Source organism: Peromyscus maniculatus, chromosome 21 (genome assembly GCF_049852395.1).
Source record: "Peromyscus maniculatus bairdii isolate BWxNUB_F1_BW_parent chromosome 21, HU_Pman_BW_mat_3.1, whole genome shotgun sequence".
In the NCBI taxonomy this organism is placed as follows: domain Eukaryota; kingdom Metazoa; phylum Chordata; class Mammalia; order Rodentia; family Cricetidae; genus Peromyscus; species Peromyscus maniculatus.
The window spans coordinates 38,928,836-38,952,187 of NC_134872.1; the positions used below are offsets into that span (position 1 = coordinate 38,928,836).

Below are 23,352 nucleotides of genomic sequence, written 5' to 3' on the forward strand. Positions count from 1 at the left end.
TATATTGTCATTCAAGAAGTGAATTTCACTCCGGTGTGTTTGTGTGGTAGAGGTTGCTGGTACACATGGACTCCTGTGCATATGAGTGTCTGCTGGACTGGTCATGTGGATTCCACCGAGGAACTTAAGTTGCCTGTTTATAGGGTCTCCAAACACCACCAAATCAACGTTTATGCATTTTTTCAGAAAACAGCAGTCTGTCTTACCTAAGATCCTATTTGTGTGCTCGTAAACGACGCTGTCTGTTTTGTGAGAGGCGGAGCTGTCATGTTTACTTTGCAAAGAAACACTCCCAAGAGTTGTGGCCCGATGGCTCATTCTCTCTCTCTGCCTTTGCTGTCCCTGCCCTGACCACAGCTGAAAGGAAGCCCCGGGGAGGAGCAAAGCCTCATAAACCAGGTCCTCCGCTGCCCCATATTCCTTTGCTCTCTCCCAGCAGTCCCTCTGAGCCCACCAGGCTTCAGCTCCGTGTGACTGTAGTGTGAAGGAGAACAGGGATGCCTCTCAGGCCAATGAACTAACTGTGACGCAGTCAAGCACAGTCACAGATTCTAAAGTCTGTCCCACAAATCCGGGAACGCTGGGTGGCCTTGTAGGTGGCCTTGGCAGTAGAATTGTCAATGAGATGGGCATGCCATCTCATTTTGAATAGGAAATTTAATAGGAATTTCTCTAGTGAATGTTACTGAGAAGTAGCTCATTCATTCATTCATTCATTCATTCATTCAAGTGTTTTGGTGCCCCTGCGTTGTGGTGGTGCCCTGTTAGTACCTAACCTAGTCTTTTTTTTTTCATAGTTACTTTCCAATTTACATACTTAGCAAAAAAGGGTGTGGCTTGTATTTCCAGGCCACGCTTTATTATTATTATTTAAGATGTGCGTTAATTAAAAGATATTAGGAAGCTTCAGTACTGACGAGCCATCCAGTTCCTTTACTTTCTCTTCTCTGTTCAGTGCAGGCTCTAACTGCAGTAGCTGGGTGTCACCCCATGTGAGCCCTTGCTTAGGACCCCCCCTCCATTGGTATAGGTCTATCACTGCCTCCTCCTCTTCCGGGCATACAGGTAGAGGAAAGGTCGCAAACAGCAAGGTATCTGCTTCAGAACAGGCAGGCATCTGTCACTGCTAGAGAGAGATGTAGGCTGGAGTGACATCCAGTCCCAGTGCCACTGCCTCTGTTCCGTGGGTACAGCCGTCCAGTTCCTCCGTTCCCGGGGATAATAATATCATTAAGCAGCAAGCTGGCACTGTTTCTCGTCAGAGACTTCTCACAAGAACTTTGTGAGAATTGCACATTCCATTTGCCTCAATAATGTGGAACTTATTTTTGCTAAAAAAAGGAGAAAGGCAGATCCTCGCATGACTCACTAGAGAACAATAGTTTAAGTCATAATTTATTTTTGTCTTTTTCTTTCCCCAAGAGAAGGAGAGATTGGTTAAGTGTACCGGCTCTGGGAGCAGGTGTACATCTGCAAGCAGGCACCAGGTCGGGTAATCACACCACATCAGCATCCGAGAGGTCTGCTTTGTGAGCGGAAGAGTGCAGGGGCGCCTGCAGGCTGTTGAAGGAAATGCTGGCGCACCCTGAGGGGCCTGAGAGCCTTCCAAGATAGTCAAAGCTGAAGTCTGGAGGATGGGGAGGGTCAGTGAGACCACCTCGGAGCTGGAGGCGGGAAACCTGGTATCCCGTCAGAGGGGACGACGTCTGTAAAGATGCTGGCCTGGAAGGACACGGGTATCTGGGATGGGGGGAGCAGGATTGAGGTATGGACTTACGATGTCTATACAGGGGGCCTCTGATTGGAATCCAGCCTGCCACCTCCTGATGATATTTGGAGTTCCCCACATTTATATCACTTTCTGTTCCTGGCTACATCTCCATCTATCTCACGTTGTATCATCTTTCCTCTCGTAGCTGTTTTTAAGATAGATAGATAGATAGATAGATAGATAGATAGATAGATAGATAGATAGATAGATAGCATGTAAGTGTGTGTTTATGTGTGAGTGAATGTGTGTGTGAGTGTGTGAGCATGTGTGTACATGTGTGTGGTATATGCACGTTTGTGCAGTACCCTTGGAGACCAGCAGTGGTGTCAGATCCTCTGGGGCTGAAGTTCCAGGGAGTTGTAAGTTGTCTGATACGGTACTGGCAACCTAACTCACAAGAGCAGGGAGCGCTCATAACCACCAGGCCATCTCTCCAGTCCCACTTAGTACTTGTTTTAACATGAGTTTGTTGGAGACAAATTGTGTCAGGTTCTCTTTCTGAAAAAATGCCTTTCCTTCATCCTCATCCCCCTCTGCCAGTGAATGACTTTGTTGACGTAATAGACCTACCATAGTGTTAGCCTTTCTACACAATACAGCCAGTGGTTTTAACAGCTGTGCTTATGTGAACATGATCTGATTTTAGACATTTTTTTTTTTTTTTTTTTTTTTTGGTTTTTCGAGACAGGGTTTCTCTGTGTAGCTTTGCGCCTTTTCTGGAGCTCACTTGGTAGCCCAGGCTGGCCTCGAACTCACAGAGATCCGCCTGCCTCTGCCTCCCGAGTGCTGGGATTAAAGGCGTGCGCCACCACCGCCCGGCTTGATTTTAGACATTTTTAAACTCCCCAAAAGAAACCTTACGCCCATGAGCAGTGACTAACCCCTCCTTCCCACAATGCTCCTCTTCCCACTGTGGGCAGTCCTTGGTCTATTTTGTGTTCCTGTGTGGTCTTTTACAGCGTTTAAAGGAATGCTTTGGATAAAGGCTTATAACTAACTTGAACAGAATTTAATGGTGTTCTAATAATATTTCACTCCCGTTCTAGTGCCACAAGGGAAGGGCAGGTCCCTCTCATCTGTCTTAATTTCTCTCTTGCTGATTTAAAGATATTTAATCTTTGTCTTCCAATAGTTTGATTATAATGTGTGTCTTGTTTTGGGGCTGAATTCAGCCTGCTTGGTTTTAACTCAGCTTCTAAGGTGTTTCTATCTGTTCCTTTCATCAAACTTAGGGAGTTTTCACCAACTCCTCTGTGCTTCGCTGGCTTCCACCTTTTTTTCTTTCTCTTCTTTAGAGTCACTAATTTGCGTCGTCCTGATTTCAAGCTTGTCGGTTCTTTGGCCTCTTCAGTTCTGCCTTGGAAGCCTTCTAGTTGGTTTTCCACTTCCTTCCTCGTATTTTTCATTCCCAGGATTTCTTTTTTGCCTTCCTCCTCAGGTTGTCTGTTGCTATTTCAATATTGTTCACACACTGTTCCTTGATATTCTCCACATCTTTCGTAGCTTTTTGAGCCTCGTTAAGACAGTTGTTTAAAACCTTTGTCTAGTATAGCCACAACAGGTCTTTTTCAGAGTCATTCAGTTGGTTTATTATTTTATTTTATTTTTCTTTATTTGTATCCCGCAAATGAGCCATATTTTTCTGTCCTTTGCATCACCTCCGATCTTGTTGCTGTTGTTACTGACAATTGGACAGTACAATCTAATGATGTAGTAATTCTAGAACTCGGATTCTCTCTTTCCTCAAGGTTTGCTGGGGTTGTTGTCTGTTTGTTTGTTTTTATTTTGATTTGTTTTTGCTACTATGAGTCATCTGATTGGTTGCTGGCGTTTGTGGTGGCTGTTGGGATTCGAACTCTGGTCTGTACGATTGTGCATCAAGCACTTTCAACCTCTGTGCCATTTTACAGCCCCTTTGATAAGATTTGAGAGTGGAGAGTGAGTATTTTATTTTTATTCTTATTCTTCAAGACTGTTTTTACTATTCTAGGTTTTAAAACATTTTTAAATGGAGTAAGATAATTGAATCATAATATGTTGATTATTATGATAATCAATATATGTTGTGAATTTTTCAATATTTGTTCTACCAATTATTGAAAGAGAACCCTGGCTGTGGAAGTCACTGTTATAATTGAATCATCTCTCCATTTTATCAATGTTTGCTTCAAGAATATGTGGATTCTCTTTTTATATGGCTTAATCTTCATGTTTATAACAGACATATTTTCTTGATAGACTGATAATTTTACCATTATTAAATGATACTATTTATCTAAAAATTTTCTTCTAAAACCTGTTTTTCTGAAATTACTATAGAGCCATTATCTTGGTCAGTTCAAAATATTGTTTAATTTCTATGTAGTTATATTTTTATATCTGCCTTCCCTACTTTTTGTTAGAAAACATACTTTACTCTACTCTGGCCCTTTTAAGTGGATGTAGACTTGTTAGGACCTTCTTTGTGTGTCCTGGAGAGTCTTTCCTGTGATCTGCAGGAGGCTGTGTGTTCAGTTGCTATGTTTTCTGTTGCCAGGTGGGGCGATGTGTAGATTCCTGATCAGTCTAGTTAATGTTGTTCGTCAAGTCTTATATATCCTGTTGACACACTGCCTGTTTGTTCTATCAATTATTAAAAGTCAGGTACTGACCTGCACATCCACATTTACTGTAGCACTTTTATGTTACCTAGGTGCCAATCAACAGGTGTATTGGGGGTGGGGGTGTATTTATGTGTGTTTATGTGTATCATATGTCACACACACATACTCACCATTAAGAAGAACAAAGTCACATTGTTTGCACAAATGTGCATACATGAAAGATGTATGTGGTGATGCATGTCTGTATTCGCAGCACTTGGGAAGTGGAGGCAGGAAGATCAGGAGTTCAAGGCCAACTTCAATTATGTGCAAGTTAGATGCCAGCTTAGGCTACAAGAGACCCTACCCCCCACTCCCAATACACACACACACACACACACACACACACACGCACGCACGCACGCACGCACGCACGCACGCACGCACGCACGCATGCAATACACACCCAGGCACTCACGCAAAAGTCAAGTATCGTATGTTTTCTTTCATATGTAGGTCTTTTTAAAAGACATAGGAATAGGAGGAGGACCAGTGGGAGGGTGGAGTTGGTACATACATGTAGCAGATGGCAGGGAAATTGATCACAGTGTCCTCTGTCCATGTATTAAGTGTCTTCATGAAACCTGTTAGTTTGTACAATTAATATATACTAATAAAAGTGATTTTTTAAAAAGCCAGTATTGAGGTTCCTAACTATGATTATTGAATTTTCTGTCTTTGAATTCATTTCTACCAGTTTGGACATCATGTCATGTAAGGCTGTATTAGGTCAATATATATTTCTTACGTTTTCCTGATATATAATGATTCATCGCTATAAATTCTCCCTCTTATCTCTAAGAATGTTTTTATTTTAACATTTATTTTGTCTATTATTAGCACAGCCATTGTTGATTGTAGGAGATGGCATTTTATCTTTAACTTACTTGTATTTGTGAGGCTAAACTTTTTTTTTTATTTAATTCAGTTTTTATTTTATGTGTATATGTTACTTGTCTGTATGAAATGTTTGTGCACCACTCAGGTGCCTGGTGCCCAAGGAGGCCAGAAGAGGGCGTCAGAGCCCCTGGACCTGGAGGTACAGATGGTTGTGAGCTTCCATGTGGGTGCTGGGAACTGAGCCTGAGACCTTTGGAAGAGCAGCCGGTGCTCCTCTCACCATTGAGCCATCTCCCCAGCCCCTAAACATGCTTTTTCAATGTAGTCTGGTAATTTCTCCCTTGTGAGTGACTAAATCCTTTTGCACTGAGCAGCATCACTGACATGGATAGATACATTATTTTGCCTCTCCTTTTCTTCAGTTTATTCAATGAGTACTTTATACCCTCTATAACTTCATTCTTCTTTATCTCTGAAGTGAGTATTGTCTAGCAAGCCTCTGACTTCTGTATTGATTTTTACCTACATTTTCTTCAGTTATTTTTAGTGGTTGATCTGGGCCTTACAACATGTATCCTAACATGCCAAAATCAGCTTTAGATTTATACCAGCTTAATTCTTTTATTTAACATATGCCTGTGGTGTGTGTGTGTGTGTGTGTGTGTGTGTGTGTGTGTGTGTGTGTGTGTGTGTGTGTGTGTATGTGTGATGTGTGCGAGTGTGTATTCATGTTCACGTGTGTGGGAGCATATGTGTGCAATGTGCATATGGAGTCCTGAGTTTGACACTGGAAATCTTCCTCCATCGTTCTTTTTGTTTGTCTGTTTTTCAAGACAAGGTTTCTGTGTATCCTTAGTTGTCCTGGATCGCTCTTGTAGCCCAAGCTGACCTCGAACTCACAGAGATCCACCTGGCGGTGCCTCCCGAGCACTGGGATTAAAGGTGTGCACCACTGCTGCCCCACTCCTCCTTACGCTTTACCTCACTCATCTACAGGGTCTCAGTTGAACCCAAAGCTCCCCTGTACATCTCATCTATCTAGTTAGCTTGTTCCAGGGATCCTCTGCCTCTGCCTTCAGAGCACTGGGATTGCAGGCAGCATCTGCACACAGCCAGCATTTACACGGGCCTTGGAGACCCCAGGGCTCCGAACTCCAGCTTCCCACTTACACATGGATTGATTTGCCCGTGGAGCCATCTCAGCAGACCGCCAGCTTCATTCTTCAGCGCTCAGTGCCCTCCCTCTTTGGTAGGCTATTATTGCTATGTATATTGCATCTATATTTGTTGTAAATCTGACAATCACAATATAATAAGAATCCTTTGTCTTTTACAGGAGCTAAGAGGGGGGGGAAGGAACAAAATAATGCATCTATGGAGAAAAGTGTACACACACACACACACACACACACACACACACACACACACACACACACTTTATGGTATAGGAGATCAAGCCCAGGGCTGGTTGGGCCCCACCCCTAGCTGTCCCTCTTTTTCTGTTTGCTGTTTCATGAGTCATTGTCATCATGCTTTCGTTTATTATTAATCGTGTATATCCGAGGCTGTGCGCATTGTCTCCGAGTGTTTGTGGTAGCTGTGGTAAAGGCTTGTCTGCTCAGCCACGCCCGTGCCCTCTCGGAGGTGGTTTCTATTGCCTTCTCCTCCATGTGAGCCCGGCTTCCCTTTCTCAGTGGTGTGGGCTCACTGTAGTCTTCACACTGCCACCCCCAAATCCCTGCCTTTTCTCTTTGCTAATAACTTCCAACACCTTCTGTTGGCTCTCATGACCAACTTTTAAAAATCCAAAGGCCCAGAATTTTCCCGTTTAATTTCTGGCCTGGTTTACAGATTGACATTTTGCCTCATTTGCTGTGTATCATTGTTTCTCCAATATTTATCTGGATGTCTATACCATTCGTTTTTAAACTATTTGATACTGATTCGGAGAAGCCACTGTGTATGTCCTAAGAACATTATTTTAAGCAACCATAGTTATAAGCATCAGGAATATTTGGCTTTTGTCGTTTGTCTCAATGGCAGGTCCTACGGCATGCGTTGTGTCTACGCTGGAATGGTTCCTTGATCTTGCTCCCTGTCATTGCTGAGCTTCTCATGGTGGGGCAGTTCATTTATATGATGTTTCCTGCTGGCTTTACCTGCATTTCATCATTGGCTGCTGTCCTCTCTTCTTTTCAATATGTCCATTCAGGTCTATGGCCTAGCATTGGAGGAAGGAAGTTTTTTTAGTTTATATATGCTGGATGCAAGGGGGTTTGTTTTTTACTTTTTTTTTTTTTTTGCACATGTCTCCCCACCTGTGACTTTACTATTCATTTTTAATGTCATTTTTTAATGAGCAGAAATATTTCATTTCAATAAAGAGCAAAGTATACATTTCTTTCTTTCGTTTGTTTGTTTGTTTGGTGTTTTTTTTTTTTTTTGAGACAGGGTTTCTCTGTGTAGCTTTGCGCCTTTCCTAGAACTCACTTGGTAGCCCAGGCTGGCCTCGAACTCACAGAGATCTGCCTGCCTCTGCCTCCCGAGTGCTGGGATTAAAGGCGTGCGCCACACCGCCCGACAAAAGTATACATTTCTTATGAGTTGTTAATGCATAGCAAGATATTTGGGTTTATAGCATTATCAGGAAGGCGGATGCCTGCGCTTTCTTTTAGAAGTGTTATGCATGTTTTTCTTTTTTGTTTATATCTACTTGCCGCTTTATATCGCATCTTGTTCATTACTTTTTCCTTTGTATTCATTCATCTCTTTGTGTGTAAGTGTGTATACATGCACATATGTGCACCACAACCTGTATGTGGTGGTCAGAGGACAACTTGTGGGATCAGTTCTCTCCTTCCACCGTGTGGACCTGGGGACGGAACTCAGACTGTCAATCTAGGCATCAAATGCCTGTCACCACTGAGCCGTCTCTCTGGCCCTCCAATTTTCTTTCTTTCAAGTTAGCTAAATGTTTCAGTGTTCCATTTTAATTAACGTACAGCTTTTTAGCTAAACTTCCTTGTATTAAATTCTGCAGTATTTACTCAGAGATCACAATATTACATTTTTTTAAAGACAGGGTCTTACTATGTAGCCCTGGCTGTTCTACTATATATACTCACTATATAGGCCAGTCTGGCCTCAAAGTCACAGAAATCCACCTGCCTCTGCCTCCAGAGTGCTGGGATTAAAGAAGTGTGCCACCACACTGGCTACAATATTAATTCCTTTTTTATTTAAAATGTAATTGTATGTATGTGTGTTTTGCCTGTGTACCACATTCATGCCTAGTCCCTGTAGAGGCCAGAAGAGGCATCAGACCCCCTGACACTGGAATTACAGAGGGTTGTGAGCCGCCATGTGGGTGCCAGGAATCAAACCCAGGTCCTCTGGAAGGGCAATCAATGCTCTTAACCACTGAGCCATCTCTCCAGCCCCTCTGCTAATTCTTAATATATCGTTGTCTGTATAGAGTTAATACTGAACCACTTGATGTAAAATGCAAGAACCTTATGACAGTGTAGTCTCATTTACTGACCCACCTAAAAGGCATAGTCTCATATCTGCATACGCTGCTCACTTTATTTAGATTTTTGCACTCCTTTAGATTTAGAGAAAGAAATTGGACACTTAGATTTTCCCATGTAGTTTATTCTACCCACTGTATCTTATTCTGCTTTCCTCCATACAAAAGGATTTCTTTGGCATCCCAAAGCATGTCTTTTATGAACAAATTCTTTTTACCTAAATATTTATATCTACACATTTATTTATTTACATATGCTTCATTACTGACAGATTATTTTTCTAGACTAGAAGCCAGGTTCCTGGGTCATGGTGGGTTCTTTTTCAGGGTTTTGAAGATGCCATTCCGTCTCCTTGTCTTGCCCGTTGATGGATGGCCTTTCATATCGCTGGCTGCCTGCATGAGCTCTATCAGTCTCCTTTGAGTGTTGTCAAGATTTTGTCTTTATCTTTCCTTTTAATACCCGAGGTTGCATCCTCCACACTCTGGGGTCTATGATCTGCCCACCTGTGAGCTGAGGTTCTAACACTTCCGACCTCACCCATACTTGTCTTTATACATTCTCTGGATTCCTTCTCTTCTCTTTTTCTTTCTCCCTTCTCTCTTCCTCCTGCCCTTCTTTTCCACTGTCAGTTTCAGTCTGATGTATACTTTCCCAGAATCCTAAAGAACATCTTTTTGCATCTTCCATAGCAATGTCTATTGTAAACAAATTATTATACTTTACATTTACCTAGGGATAATTAGGTAGATAAATATATTATTCATTATATAAATTAAGTTTAAAATTTAGGTTGATTTACTCTAATGTGTACAAGTGTTTTGCCTGCATGTATGTGTGTGTTACACTATGTGCATGCTTGGTAACTGCAGAGGTAAGACGAGAGCATCAGATCCTCTGTATAGCTGTAACTATGGAGTTACAGATAGTGGTGAACTACCATGTGGGTGCTGGGAACCGAGCCAGGGTCTTCTGTGAGGGCAGCAAGTGCTTTTGACCACTGAGCCATCTCTCCAGCCCCATATGTCTTCGTTGTGGAAGGATAATCACTCTCCTGCTCCTGGGACTCAATTGCACTTCTGTTGGATCAGCTGGCGCTGTACCATGGTACGCTGATGCTCTGTCCATGCTTCATGTTCACCTTTCCTCTCTGCTTTAAGAAGGTCGTTGCTGTTGGTTTTCCTGATGCCTGTCTCCAATCTACTGTTGATACCTTTCGGTGAATATTTCATCTGGGAAATGACACTTTCGTCTGTAAGGTTTACGTTTGTTCCTCATGTTCTCATACCCGCTTTCCATCTGGAAAGTCTTCAGTTTACTCCTTGCCACCACATTTTTCCTTTTCAGTCCTCAAACATCTTGCAAACCTTTGTCAATTCTGTAAGCAATTGGTCACTTGGGTTCACTCTCTGTGAATTAACATTTTTTTAGTCTGACCGTTGGTCACATTTTCCTATTTCTGTACGTGACGAGCACATTTGGATTCTGTGGTAGACACTGAGTGAAGCATTGCAGGAACTCTGGAATCAGCTATGTTCTCTAAAGAGTGTTGATTTTGCCTACTACTAACTTGGCTGGACTCAGTCTCTTCTGTCATGGGCAGAAGAAAATCTCCACCCATTTTCCTCAGCTTCCCAGGTGTTGTCATCTGCCTGGTTCCTTGACACATCTCTAATCTAGTCTACAATTCACAGGCACCTAGAACTGTGGAAGGCTGTACCTAGGTATCAGTGCTTCTCTCCAAGTTCTAGCCTCTCCAAGATCACCTGCATTTTCCCACCTGCTCAGGTGGCCCTGACTTCTGGCCTTTGAGTCAAATGTGTCCTTTAGCCACTTCACCATACAAACTGATGCATCCTAATCCTCCCATAGCCATTTCTAACATCCGCCTACTTGAGGTTGCTCCTTACTGCCTTCAAAATGTTCAGAATACCAATGCACAGTCGGTCACTGTCATCTGCGCCAGGCTTGCCGGGATGCAGGCCTCGCCACATTAGCAGCAGCTTAACCCACCTTTAGAGTTGAAGGCTATTATTTTTCACAGTTTAAAATTCATGTAGGCAATCACCTTCTGTCTGGGGAGCCTTCTGCTTAAAATGTTGCTTTAAGACAATGCCATGAAGGTTGGTGGGTACAGAGACCCCTATAAATACAGAACCCTGCCATGGGATGAAAAAAGGTAGGAGGAAGAATGTTGGGAAAATGTCAAAGGTGTGATCCTCCCAAGTGTGTGTATGTGTGGGGGGGATTAACGGTGTGAGCCACCACCACCTGGCCTCTGTGATTAACTAGTGGCTCCGCCCTCTGATCTCCAGGCAAGCTTCATTTGTCAGAACACAAACAAACTATCATACAACAGAATTAAAGTTCTTTTGTTGTTTTGTTTTAACCTAGCCTCCTCTAAGGCTGACAAATGTCTGCTGCCAGCCTTGGGGGTGTGTGGTAAAAAGGTCCAGGAGTGTGTGAAAGAATCCATGAGGGTCGGAGCTGATCTGCATGGCACACATCAGCTTTCATCTGTAATTGCACACTTACATGTCTGTACCTAGTGCACAGATGTTTTCTGCTGTGTAGGTAAATTTAGTGGACGGGAACATTTAAGATACCACATTAAAACCTATGTTTCACGTGGACAAATTTAAAGGATTTTTTTTTTTTTTTTGTAGAATTTGCAGCTACTGGTGGAGCTTAGCTGTTAGCTGAGAAGGAGCCTGTGGTCACAGTTAAAATGGAGAGAAAGAGTAGGGCTGCCCCCCCCCCCACATTGAGGTTTCTTTTGGAAACAGGACTTCCTGGAGTCCGTGGGTACCCACATTCACACTAAGTACTGCACACTGCCGAGGGGGCTGGAGGAGAATGGCATCCTTGTGAGTTAATCAGAACTCCTGAGGAGGCCCTTGACGTCCAAATTAAGTCTAAAGAATAGGTTTTCTTTGATTGGGACTTAACAGCTGACAGAAAAACAAGGGCAGGCGGCGGGGAGCGCAGATGCCTGTTGTGGACCGTTAGGTAGGGATTGACTTGAACTGTGAGTTCCCGAAGCAAATGTTTTTTCCTGCAGGAAGTCAAAGATGATCTTGCCCTATTATGGCTTTCCACTTGGCTTTACTGATCTTCGCAAGGAAGACTCAGTCTTCGCAAGGGCCCAACGTTGTTAGAGCGGTGAGGTTTTTCCCCTTAGAATGCCCATGTGATAGACACACCTCTCCATTTGCGGAGTGTATGGTGGACTCTTGGGGCAGCCACCCCTCTGGGATGATGGAGGTGCCTCATAAGTTACCCTGCAGCCGCTTGAGTGAGGATTAGGAAGGATTCTAGGATGGACAGCAGTGACCCCAAAGGTTTTCATGAGATAAAGTGGAGACACCTGCCCTGAGATACAGCAGTCATGTGTGCTGGGGGGCATGATTGAACACAGACAGAAATACCTGCTGAAGAAGGAGCTGTGGTATCCACAGCAGTGCTCAGCAAAGCTCTTGCTTTAGGCTGGCTTCTGGTCCTGTGGTGGCTACTCTTCATTGTCATCCTGACAGGGTTTAGAATCACCATGGAAACCCACCTCCAAGTGGGTCTAGGAGTATGTTTTCAAAAGAGGTTTTCGCGGAACAGGGAAGAGCCGTGCTGAATGTGAGTGGCACCATCTCATGGGCTGGGGCTCCGGGCTGGACAGAAAGAAGAAAATGGGCTGAGTACTGGCATTCATCTCGTCTGCTTCCTGGCAGTGAGAGCGTCTGTGACCCACTCCCTCATGCCCCTGTTGCCATGGCTTCCCCACCAGGATGGACGATACTCTCAACTAAAGTAACTAAACGCTTCCTTCCTTACGAGGCTTTGTCGGGTATTGGTTACAGTGATGGAAAAAGTAATTAGTGCAGGTCTCATCAGGTTAAAAGTGTTATTGTCCCTCCTTTGTAAATGGGGAACCTGAGCCCAGTGCTGGTAGATTTTAAAATTAAAGTGCAACCCCAAGACATCCCAATATCCAAGTCTTTGCTCGTTTCCTCTTAACTGCGTGGCCCACATTCCAGTAGGAAGAGAGCTGGAGCATGAAACGTGAGCAGGTGTTGAGATCGCCATGCAGAGTCCATCATCAGTGGGCACCGTTGTCTTCTTGAGTCTGCTGGCTGATGTGGCATCTCCTGGTACCCTGTGTTAACCTTTAGCGGGGTAGAAGGAGCCACACAAGTGAGGCTAGGTCCCTTCTTCTTCCCCATTGCCTCTACCTGCTCCAGAGTCCTCTGTCCTATGTAGCTTTGTTACAGACACATCATTCAATTTGGGAGAAGCAGGTCTGAGCCTTTGGGCTGTTCCAGGATCATAGGATAAAATCAGGGTGCCCTCTACACACCTACCCACGCACACTCTCTCACACAGCCATATATACCCTCAGTAATTCCTGTCATTGACACTTTTCATCTGTCGGAGGGGACATCACAGTTTCTGTAGAATTCTATCTTCTCAGTTAGGAGACATATCCCATCAACCTTAAACTCCTTCCATCGGCTTGAGAGTCCCTGTCAGCCTCGGCCCTGGAATGCTGGCCTGATCCCAGGCAGGTGTTGCTCGGTGGGCAGAGCTATCTCAGTGGGAAACTCTACTCTTTAAACTCCCTGGCTTACCTGGACCCCATCCAGGACATCTCAGGGTGCACGGATGGAGCCATGCCAGTGCCCGCTCCCCTTCACTAGGGCAACACCTGAAAGAGGCAGGGACCATGTAGGTCTTGTCTGTCCCTGTATCCCAGCGGCTCAGAAGCACACTTGAGAGCACAGTCAGGGTGAGCATTCAGAATGAACTCTGCCTCGATACGTCAGACAAGCTACTAAACCAGCTAAGGGGATGTGCGTTCTCCCCTCCTGGCTGGCAAAGCAGAGCTCTCCAGGACTGCATGGGATACGTGATGATATGTTGGCTCTCGGTGTGTGATTGTCAGTCATTGTGGTTGATGTCAAGTTCGAGGGATGGAAAGCCCCTGTACTTCCACCTCAGCCACAGCCCAGGCAGGTGATTACCTGGGTTAATTCACAATTGGTGACTCCACCCACCCTCACCAGGTTCACTCTCCCCTCCGCCTTTCGGTCCTTCCTCCGGCAGCCCCTCACCCCAAGTCCCCTGGCAGATCCTCGGCTTCCAGTAGTATCCCTGATCAACAGGCCTTGCCGACATCAGAGATGGCTGACAATGCTGACATCTTGGAGGCCTCTGGGTGGGGGAAGGTGTGTCACAGCCATTCACCTCTTCAGCTGCGTCATCTGTGACTTTGTGAACACAGAGAGTGATAGCACCGTGGTCCACGATGTGAGCCGGCGCTGTTTCCACCTCCCCCTCACTATTCTGTATAATGAGAGCAGGAGCATGATTTCCCACCGGTAGGTTTTTGATAGAACATCTGATGTTCACATCAGATGTTTCCACGAAGCCAAACTCCATGAAGATCGAGAAGCTAAGTTTTAAAAAAGGGTTGTTTTTTTTTTTCTTCAGCCTTTAAGAAATCAGCCAGAGAACTAGAATGACGAAATGAACTAAGAGCACATACTGCTCTTGCCAAAGACTCAAGTTCTGTTCCCAGCACCCACAGCAGATGGCTCACACCGCCTGTAACGCCACTCCAGAGGATCCAACACTCTCTTCTGGCTTCTATAGGCATCTGAACAAACTCTCTCTCTCTCTCTCTCTCTCTCTCTCTCTCTCTCTCTCTCTCTCTCTCTCTCTCTCTCCCTCTCTCTCCCTCTCTCTCCCTCTCCCCCTCTCTCCCTTCCCCTCTCTCCCCCCCATCCTCCTCTCCCTACTTCCTTCTCTCTCCCCCCTTCTCCCCTCCCTCCCCACCCCCTCCCTCTTTCTCTCTGTCTCTTTCACACACACACAATTTTAAAAACGATAGGTGTGGGCATATGCCTTTAATTTCAGCAACCAGGAGTATAGTGGCTAGCTTTATGTAAACTTACACAGACTAGAGTCATTTTGGAAGAGGGAACCTCAATTGAGAAAAAAAAAAAAAAAGCCTACCAGATTGGCCTGTGGGTATTTTCTTGTTTGATGATTGATGTGGGGGGTTCAGTTGTGGGTGGTGCCCTCCCTGGGCTGGCGGTCCTGGGTTCTATAAGAAAGCAAGCTGAGCAAGCTAGTAAGCAACATCCTCCATGGCCTCTGCATCAGGTTCCTGCCCTGTTTGAGTTTCTGTCCTGACTTCCCTCGGTGATGGGTTGTTGGAGAACTATAAATTGAAATCAACCCTTTCTTCTGCTTTTGGTCATGCTGGTTTATCCCAGCACTAGAAACCCGAACTAAGACAGGGAGGAAGAGATAGGCAGATCTCCAAGTTCCAGCCCAGCTAATGCTACGTAGTGAGAGCCTGTCTCAGGTGATGGTGATGATGATGATGATGATGATGATGATGATGATGATGATGAAAAATGTTAAAAGAAACCAGTCTGGAGGGAGGGCAGGCACTCTAACATTTATATTAAACATCAGTGCCAACTCTAGCACAGAATGGTGTGCATGTTTCTTTCCTTCCGTTAAATATGTTCATTCTATTCCCCCCATCATTTTATCCTCTGTAAGAGCCAAACTATGAATTGGTTAATCAAACATTTGAACCTCTCTTTTTCAGTATGAAGATTCATAGTCACTCCCAGGAAACAATAGCTTTCCGGATAGAGTGAGCTGTACACAGAGGGAGAGCTTGTTGTCCTGGGTTGGGTTTGGGAGGCAGAAATACAAGTAGTACCGATTTCTGTAGTAGGATTATGGATGAGTAAATCAGGTACTTTTATTTAGGAAGAAGGTAAACCCATTTGGATGAAATGGTAAAGGTAACTGGGATGATTTACCTGGAAATGATCTAGGGAGCGAGCATGGGTGTGAGGTACAATGACAGAGGATAATTTTATGTGGAGTTCACTGTACTTCCGTATTTGCTTGGAATTTTCCCCAAGTTCAAAACCACAAGACTCAGTGTAAATAATAATAAAATATTGTGTAGCCATTCAGATAATACATAGGAAGAATTTTAATAAAGTAGTATGCTACAAAAGTCAGAAGTCAGGTTTCTTAATGCGTGTGCATGGATAACAAATATCTGTGTGAAGAAGGTAGTTTGGAAAGAGACTAAAGCATTCATTGTGATTATACTTAGTTGGTGGGATCATGGGTGATATTTTTATTCTTCACATTTTTCAAACTTGCTAAAGGAAAAACAAACAGCAATTTCTTACCATTTGAGGGGAACTTTGAAAGTCTCTGACCTGGGTTACGTTGTCTGTGAAACTGCTGACATCAGTAATTAGAAAGACGCTTCTGGCCGGGCAGTGGTGGCGCACGCCTTTAATCCCAGCACTCGGGAGGCAGAGCCAGGTGGATCTCTGTGAGTTCGAGGCCAGCCTGGACTACCAAGTGAGTCCCAGGAAAGGCGCAAAGCTACACAGAGAAACCCTGTCTCGAAAAACCAAAAAAAAAAAAAAAAAAAAAGAAAGACGCTTCTGTGGTTGCTACCCACGTGGCTGTGGACATGGCCTGCACTGTCCTCCTCTCTGCCCTCGTCTCTGACTTTTCAGAGTTATATGCAGGTGAGGTGACAGGCCGAAGCAGTCCCACCACCACGGCACTCACTGGTCACTCTGCTCCGTGTGTTCTTCTAACATGGGTTTCCGTCTGGTTTTAGTGAGCTGGACATGATTTCCACAAGGGTAATGGACATCAAGCTTCGGGAAGCTGCTGAAGGCCTCGGGGAGGACGGCACAGGTAAGGTCTGGGAAGAGGCTGTTTGGTTGGTTGGAGCTGGGCTTTGTGGCTTCCTGTGTGGAGAGGCGTGTTCAGGCCCCGCGCATGCGCAGTGTGCTCAGAGATCCCCAGCCTCGCACTCACTCCTTTTCCATTTAACGCCATTCAGCAGCATTGATCTCTTGCTGCTCTGCCCAAGAGTTGGGGCTTTGATGTCCTTTTCCTTTTCCTAGAGGTAAACATGGCCCTGTATTTGACTTGAAAGCAAAGGTGCAGGGGCTAGCCCAGGAGCACCTGCACTTTGATGTCATGAGTTCAAGGCTAGGCGGAGTTACATGGAGAGGCCAAGGCTAAATGGATTCATTTATCATCCAACACTTTCCGAAGGTAAGCGTAGGAGGTTTTGTAAAGCACAGGATGAGCTGGTCCTCCAGAGAAAATAATTACAGCTAAAGAGTCTTTGACCCTTCTCTTATGACTTTAACAAGGCCTTTATCTTAGCTTCTGCTGAGCCAACTTCCAGGCCTGTGAATCATCCATTCGGAGCACATTCCAATCTAGTCATGGGGTTGCTATTTATGTCTTGATACAGTCGTGAAATCAATATTAAAAGACACTGATCTCCCTTGGTGCACATCCCCCTGGATTTCCAGCCATTTCACTCACTTCATATTGTTAGCAAAGGTCTCTAACCTCTCTTGTTGAAATTCAGAATCCCAGGAGTGATTTTCTGTGACTTAGGTCAGGAAAAATAACTTCCAGTGATATTAAACCCAGCGGCCGGCTGCTGCCTTTAGACACTCATCCCAGTGAACACTCTATTTCCTATGTGAAGATGGATTGTTCATTTTATATTAGGACCACTTTTCTGCTCGTATTTCAGTAGGTACCAAGTAAATCCAAATACGAGGTAAGGGTACTGTAAGATTAACCCTCAGTGGGGAAAATGGTCATTCAAACCATATCATATCGTGGGACACTGAATTATTGCTTTTTAAAATAAGAAAATATTATAGTAAGTATTTTGTCTCCCCCCAAAGAGCTTCAGTAGATGCCAGTTTGTTCTACATAGGTCACCATAAGGAATCAATCTTAGAAAATGAGAGAATCTAGGTATTGTATTTTTGTTTCAAATAATAGTGGACTTACTGTAATCAGAGCAACTTTTCCATGTTCAGTTTTGAAAATTCTAGATGAGAACACGAGTGGAAAGGAAAATAGTAACTCATAAAGATGGGTGAGCACATTTTTCTTTAGTCTTTTACTCTGAAATTTTGAATCTCATTTTCTTGTGGGGTAAGATGTGAGGGGTGAGTAGAAGGCGAGATACAGGATCTGAGGAGACCGTCTAATAGAAGGCCTTCGCTTTGGTGAGCCACAGAGGTGGAGTGGATGTGAACCACAGATAAATCAGCCCTCCGGTAAATTTGTAGCTTCAGTTGGATGACCCAGAGAACCTCCACCCTTGAACTTGGGTCAGCGGTGCTTCTAGATCAGACATGATGACCCAGGTACTGTGCAGAAGCAAACTGTTTTCTCAAAAGACTGCCCAACTGTCCTACTTAGAGTAGGGCACTTGGGAGGTAAAAACTGGAACTTGAGGCATGGAAGGTCATCTTCATCTACATAGGAAGTTCAGGGCCAGTGTGGGATGCAGTAAGACCCTGTCCAAACAAACAAACAACAAACCAGAGAAGAGGGGCTGGAACAAACCAGGGAAGAGCTGGCTCAGCAGTTAAGAACACTTGCTCTTGCAGAGGACCTGAGTTCAGTCCCCAGCAGTCACATGGTGACTCAACCATCTGTAACTCCAGTTCTTGGAGATCTGATGTCTGCACGTGATACACTTACACACATGCAGGCAAAACATTCATAAAATGAGATAAAATAAAATTAATAACAGAGGAAAGAGAAGGGAGAGCAGGAAGGAAACAGAGAGAGAAAGAAAGCAAAAAGCATCATCGATCTGCACCTCACCGATGATCCGAAACAGCTCAAAGTGTGCTACAGACATGCATTTAGACCCTAATCCTTCATAAGGAGGCTAAGAGAAAACATTTCTTACATCAGAGTTCTTAGATTCAACACCTTAATTTGTAAAAGAAAATTTTATGAATGGAACCTCATCAAAATTTAAAACTTTTTCTCTGCAAAAACACTATTAAGAAAACAAAAATATAAGTCACAGATTGGGAAAACTATAAATCACACTGGTTAAAAACAAAACAAAACCTTACGCTATACATTTGAAACTATGTGAAGTAAAATAACAATAATTAATAATAATGATTAACAAAACAAGCCTAATTTTAAATTGGACAGGAACTTATAATGATGGTCTACCTAGGAACATGGACAGATGGCAGCATCTATATTCAGTAGGTGATACAAATTAAAACTATAGCTTTAAGCTATATTAAAACTTAAAAAATACCCTGACTAGTACTCGTCATGATGTTTTTCCCTGTAGAAAACAAAATGATAGAGCCACTTTGAAAGACATTTTGGTGGGCCAGGCAGTGGTGGTGCATGCCTTTAATCCCAGCACTCTTTGAAGCAAGGAAGAAGCAGGTGAATCTCTGTGAGTTCGAGGTCAGCCTGGTCTATAGAGCGAGTTCCAGGACAGCCAGGGCTGTTACACTGAGAAACCCTGTCTCAAAAAAACAAAAATAAACAAACAAACAAATAAAAATAAATATTTTTTTTTAAAAAAAGGAAAGACATTTTGGCAATTTCTTATGAAGTTAAACACACACCCCTACACGGAAGTATTAAAAGGGCAATGAAAATTTAGGTTCACACAGGAACTGAAAGTGACTTTATTCGTGATTGCCGAAAGTCCTTTGCCCAGTCAACCAATCAGTTTATCTATATAATGGAATACTGCTGGGCAATAAAAAGGACAAACTACTGGTATCTAATAACAATGTAAATGAGTTTCTAAGGGAAAGACTGTATACTGAGACCCGATCTACACACTGTGACTTGACCTGAAACTCTAAGAGCAGAGCCATGAACAGCTGCATGTCAAGGGTGGGAAGCATGAGGAGATGGTACAGACTGATGTTCTGCATCTGGATTGAGGAAGTAATTGTGCTGCTGTACAGATGCAAGAGTGATTTTTCTTTACCATAATTTAAAATAATTTTAAATGATATTGCAGTTTTTAAAAACAAGTGGATTTTTTTAAGTGAATATAATTAGTAAAACTTCAGTGTTCAGATCAAGAGCAGTTTACACCGGGTCAAGATCACTGGGAATCGTATCAAATGCAGAGTGGAGTGATGAAAAGATGGGAACCAGCACAGAAGACAAAGGCAGAGCTAAGCTATAGCCTGCAGCCTGCATCCACACAAGCTCAGAGAGGAGAGGATGCCCAGGAAGTTTCTAGGATTGTTTAAAAAAAAATAGCCTGGTCCACAGATTTAAGATGCCCAGTGAGGGCCTGGAGAGATGGTTTAGTGTGAAGAGCATTTGCTGCCCTTGCAGAGGACCCAGTTCAGTTCCCAACAAGGCTTCCTGAAACTCCAGCTTCAGGCCGTCAGGCACCCTCTGCTGGCCGCTGAAGGCACTGCGTTTGTACAAACACCTACACCTAAATAAAAATAAATTAATCAAATAAATAAAAGAAACCCAGTGTCTCTCCTAGGAGGGATAATTAAAGGGCAGTAAAAATACAAAGGGGAAGATGTAGAAAGCCAAAGTTCAAATTAGAAATCTTAAGTCCCAGGAAGTGGGGGGTTAACCTTCACAGGAGGGAAAGGAAAAGTGATGGCTAATTTCTAACGATACAGGGGAGCCCATGAAACTGTGCCTCGTTAGAAAAAATAACTACCAACCTAGAAGGCCAAACCCGAGAAGGATGTACGTCATAACTGAGGGAGAAACAGATGCTGTCAGAGACCTAAGTTTGCCACTGATAGACCCTTAAAAGTTGTAAAGTAGAAATTGACAGCTAAAGACGGGTAAATAACCCCCCCCCCCTCTGATATTGTTAGGATGAATTTATTTTAAAAATTAGTAGAGAGATGAAATATAAAAACAAAATTAAAATGGCAGTGTCCAAATTGTCATCTTTAAATCAGAGAGGAAAATGCATTGCTCTCCGAGCATTATGGGAAGTGTATGGGAACTGTCAATATGGTGAGCCGTAAGTCAGTCTCAACAGATTAGAGTGGAACAAAATTCAGGGTGCATGATCTCACTACAGTGAAGTTAATAACAAGAGAGAGAAGGTTGCCAAGTGCTTGGGAATGAAGACCTGCCTTTCTGTATAACTCGCAGATCTAAACAGGTACGATCATGGAAATCAGAAAATACTTTAACCAAATAATGATGAAAACGCAAACTTTTATAATGCGTAGAACTTAACAGATCTAGAGAAAACTAAAATGAAATGTATTTATTGGCGAAGGTTTTAAAAAATGTAGGCTTTCATCAAAAGAACCTTTAAAAAAAATAGCAAGTCTGGGCCTGGGGGTGTTACTCAGTGGTAGAGCTCTCATCCAGCATGCTGGAGAGACTTTTCACAAGTCATCAGTATAGCTGACCTAGGAAGAAGGAGGAGGGACAGATAATTAACCCTGGACACGAAAAAGGAGGCACTACTACAGATCCTGCAGTAGATCCTCCATGAGAGAGCCTTTTTGCAAGTAAATTTGAAATTTCAAAATGTATAGAAATCCCTAGATATAAGAAACAACAGAACAAACTGAAGAAGTAGGAAAGTGGATCAGTCCTGTAACTGTTTGAGAAGTCGGGTCACTAATCTTAGGAGAGGAAGAAATAAAAACAAACGAGATGGCCGATTGAACTTGAGGTTCTTGTGATTAAACTGATTTAGGCGTCTGTATACATGCAGTGACTGCAGAAGCCAGAAGAGGGCGCCAGATCACCTGAAGCTGGAGTTACAGTTGGCATAAAAGGGCACAGCTGTTGGATTCTGCCCTTTATAGCCACCTCCTACCCCCACTGTTCATGTCCTAAGCACACCTGGGTGTCAAGACAGAGAGGCCGTTTATTTGTTCAGGTCTCCGGGGACACCTAATAATTTGTTGACTATTGGAAGGCCAGGTGGTGTCCCTGTCAAATGCAGACACCTCCTGGGAGTCTTTCAACATAACCTCTGATGGAGAACCATCTGCATGCAAGATAAACATTTTGAGACGTAAAAGGAAGTTTCCACTGGGGATACACACACACACACACACACACACACACACACACACACACACACACACACACACACACACACAAACTGCCATAGAACGTTGTCCCCCGAGGAGAGACATTTGCTCCAATCTTGCTGGCAGAATCTCAAGTGAAGGCAAGGTGAACTTCCAAGGGGACTTTAACACAAAGACAATTAGGAATGCCCTCCCTTATATTTTAAACTGATTCCATTTTTAAACTTATAAAGACTGTTTCAGCAAACTTCTGCCGGGCCACACAGCGTACTTGTGCTCTCTGGCTCTGCTTCCTCCTGTTGTCCCGCCTGACAAATACTCACAAGGGAAGTAGTGAACGTGTCTGGGTTGCCCTGGTGACGTCATGGGCTCCTGGGTCTGATAGACCCCGTGGGAAAGAATAAAGTGACAGCCGAGGAGCTCGGCCTGGACACAACCTCTCTCCACTGTAGGGACAGCCACGGTTTGCTCATTTTTCTCACCCACCCCAACACGCAATTTTAAAAATAAAATAAATCCTTAAAAAAAAATAACGTATATGTTTTCTAAGAAAATAACTTAGGTTATCATACGCCTTTGCCTCATCTGGCACGTTATGTGTACGGTGTGTATGAAATAGTATGCATATTCCAGAGACTTAAAGAACATGGTATCTGGTAAGAGGAAGGTCGCTTGGGTTTTGATTTATTGATCATACTCCATCCAGCATTCTTGGTTCATATGCTGATACCCTAAAGATGGAAAACAAGGGGACCTGGAGAGATTCAGCGCACTGGCCGCTCTTCCAAAGGACCCACTTCCAAATCCCCGTGCCCCTATGGCAGCTCACAACCATCTGTAACTCCAGTCCTGGGGAATCTGATACCCTCATCACGTCTCTTTGGCCAGTGCATGCACGTGTGGCCAGACACACACCCAGGCAAAACATCTACACACATACAATTTTAATGTTTTAAAAGATGGAAACCAATATTTGTTTGGGAGGTGCAGACTTTAGGTCATGTGCTTCTCTCTGTGGTACGTTGAGTCCTTGATTTCTTGTTACCTGTGCCCATCACACGCCTGCACTCTGACACACATTCCTGCTAATCTTTTTTTTTTCTTCTTCTTCATCTGTACAGGAAAGAAAAAATCCAAATTTAAAACGTTTAAGAAGTTGTTTGGGAAGAAGAAGAGAAAGGAATCGCCCTCATCCACGGGAAACAGCACCTGGAAGCAAAATCAGGCCAAGAGCGAGGTCATTCCCATCGAGTCGGGGCCGGTGGGCTATGACTCCGAAGATGAGCTGGAGTAAGTTGCTTTCCCATGCATCTGGCTTGCGAGCCTCAGGGAGGAGGGGACAGTGGGCACAGGAGATGTCCAGCACTCTTACTTCAGTGCCTTGGTAACTGGTCCGGCTCCTGAGCCTCCTCCCATCCTGGGTGATCCCCTTAGGAGCTTCTCAGTATGTGGTGCATTTATTAACTTTCCAAACATGGGGTGGAGGAAGGTGGGGGAATCCTGATTGTGTAGTTCTACCCGCTGGGTGCCATGAGTATTTAAAAGTTCACAGTGACTGGGGCTGGAGAGGTGGTTCCGCGGTTAAGAGCAGGTGTTACTCTTGCAGAAGACTGGGGTTTGGTTCTCAGCACCCACATTCTGGCTCACAGCCATCCGTAACT

General features: G+C 43.9%; 1 protein-coding gene across 5 annotated transcripts in view; it reads left to right on the plus strand.

Annotated features, from left to right (window-relative positions):
• Cracdl (CRACD like) overlaps window positions 1-23,352 on the plus strand; it is a 121,531-nt gene that overhangs the window by 61,980 nt on the left and 36,199 nt on the right. For all 5 annotated transcript variants that reach the window (XM_076557468.1, XM_076557469.1, XM_076557467.1 and 2 more), the window contains 2 exons: window positions 16,447-16,526; window positions 22,813-22,981. In XM_076557468.1, coding sequence (XP_076413583.1) covers window positions 16,457-16,526; window positions 22,813-22,981 — 239 coding nt within the window. In that variant the 5' untranslated portion in view covers window positions 16,447-16,456. The remainder of the gene's footprint in view (window positions 1-16,446; window positions 16,527-22,812; window positions 22,982-23,352) is intronic.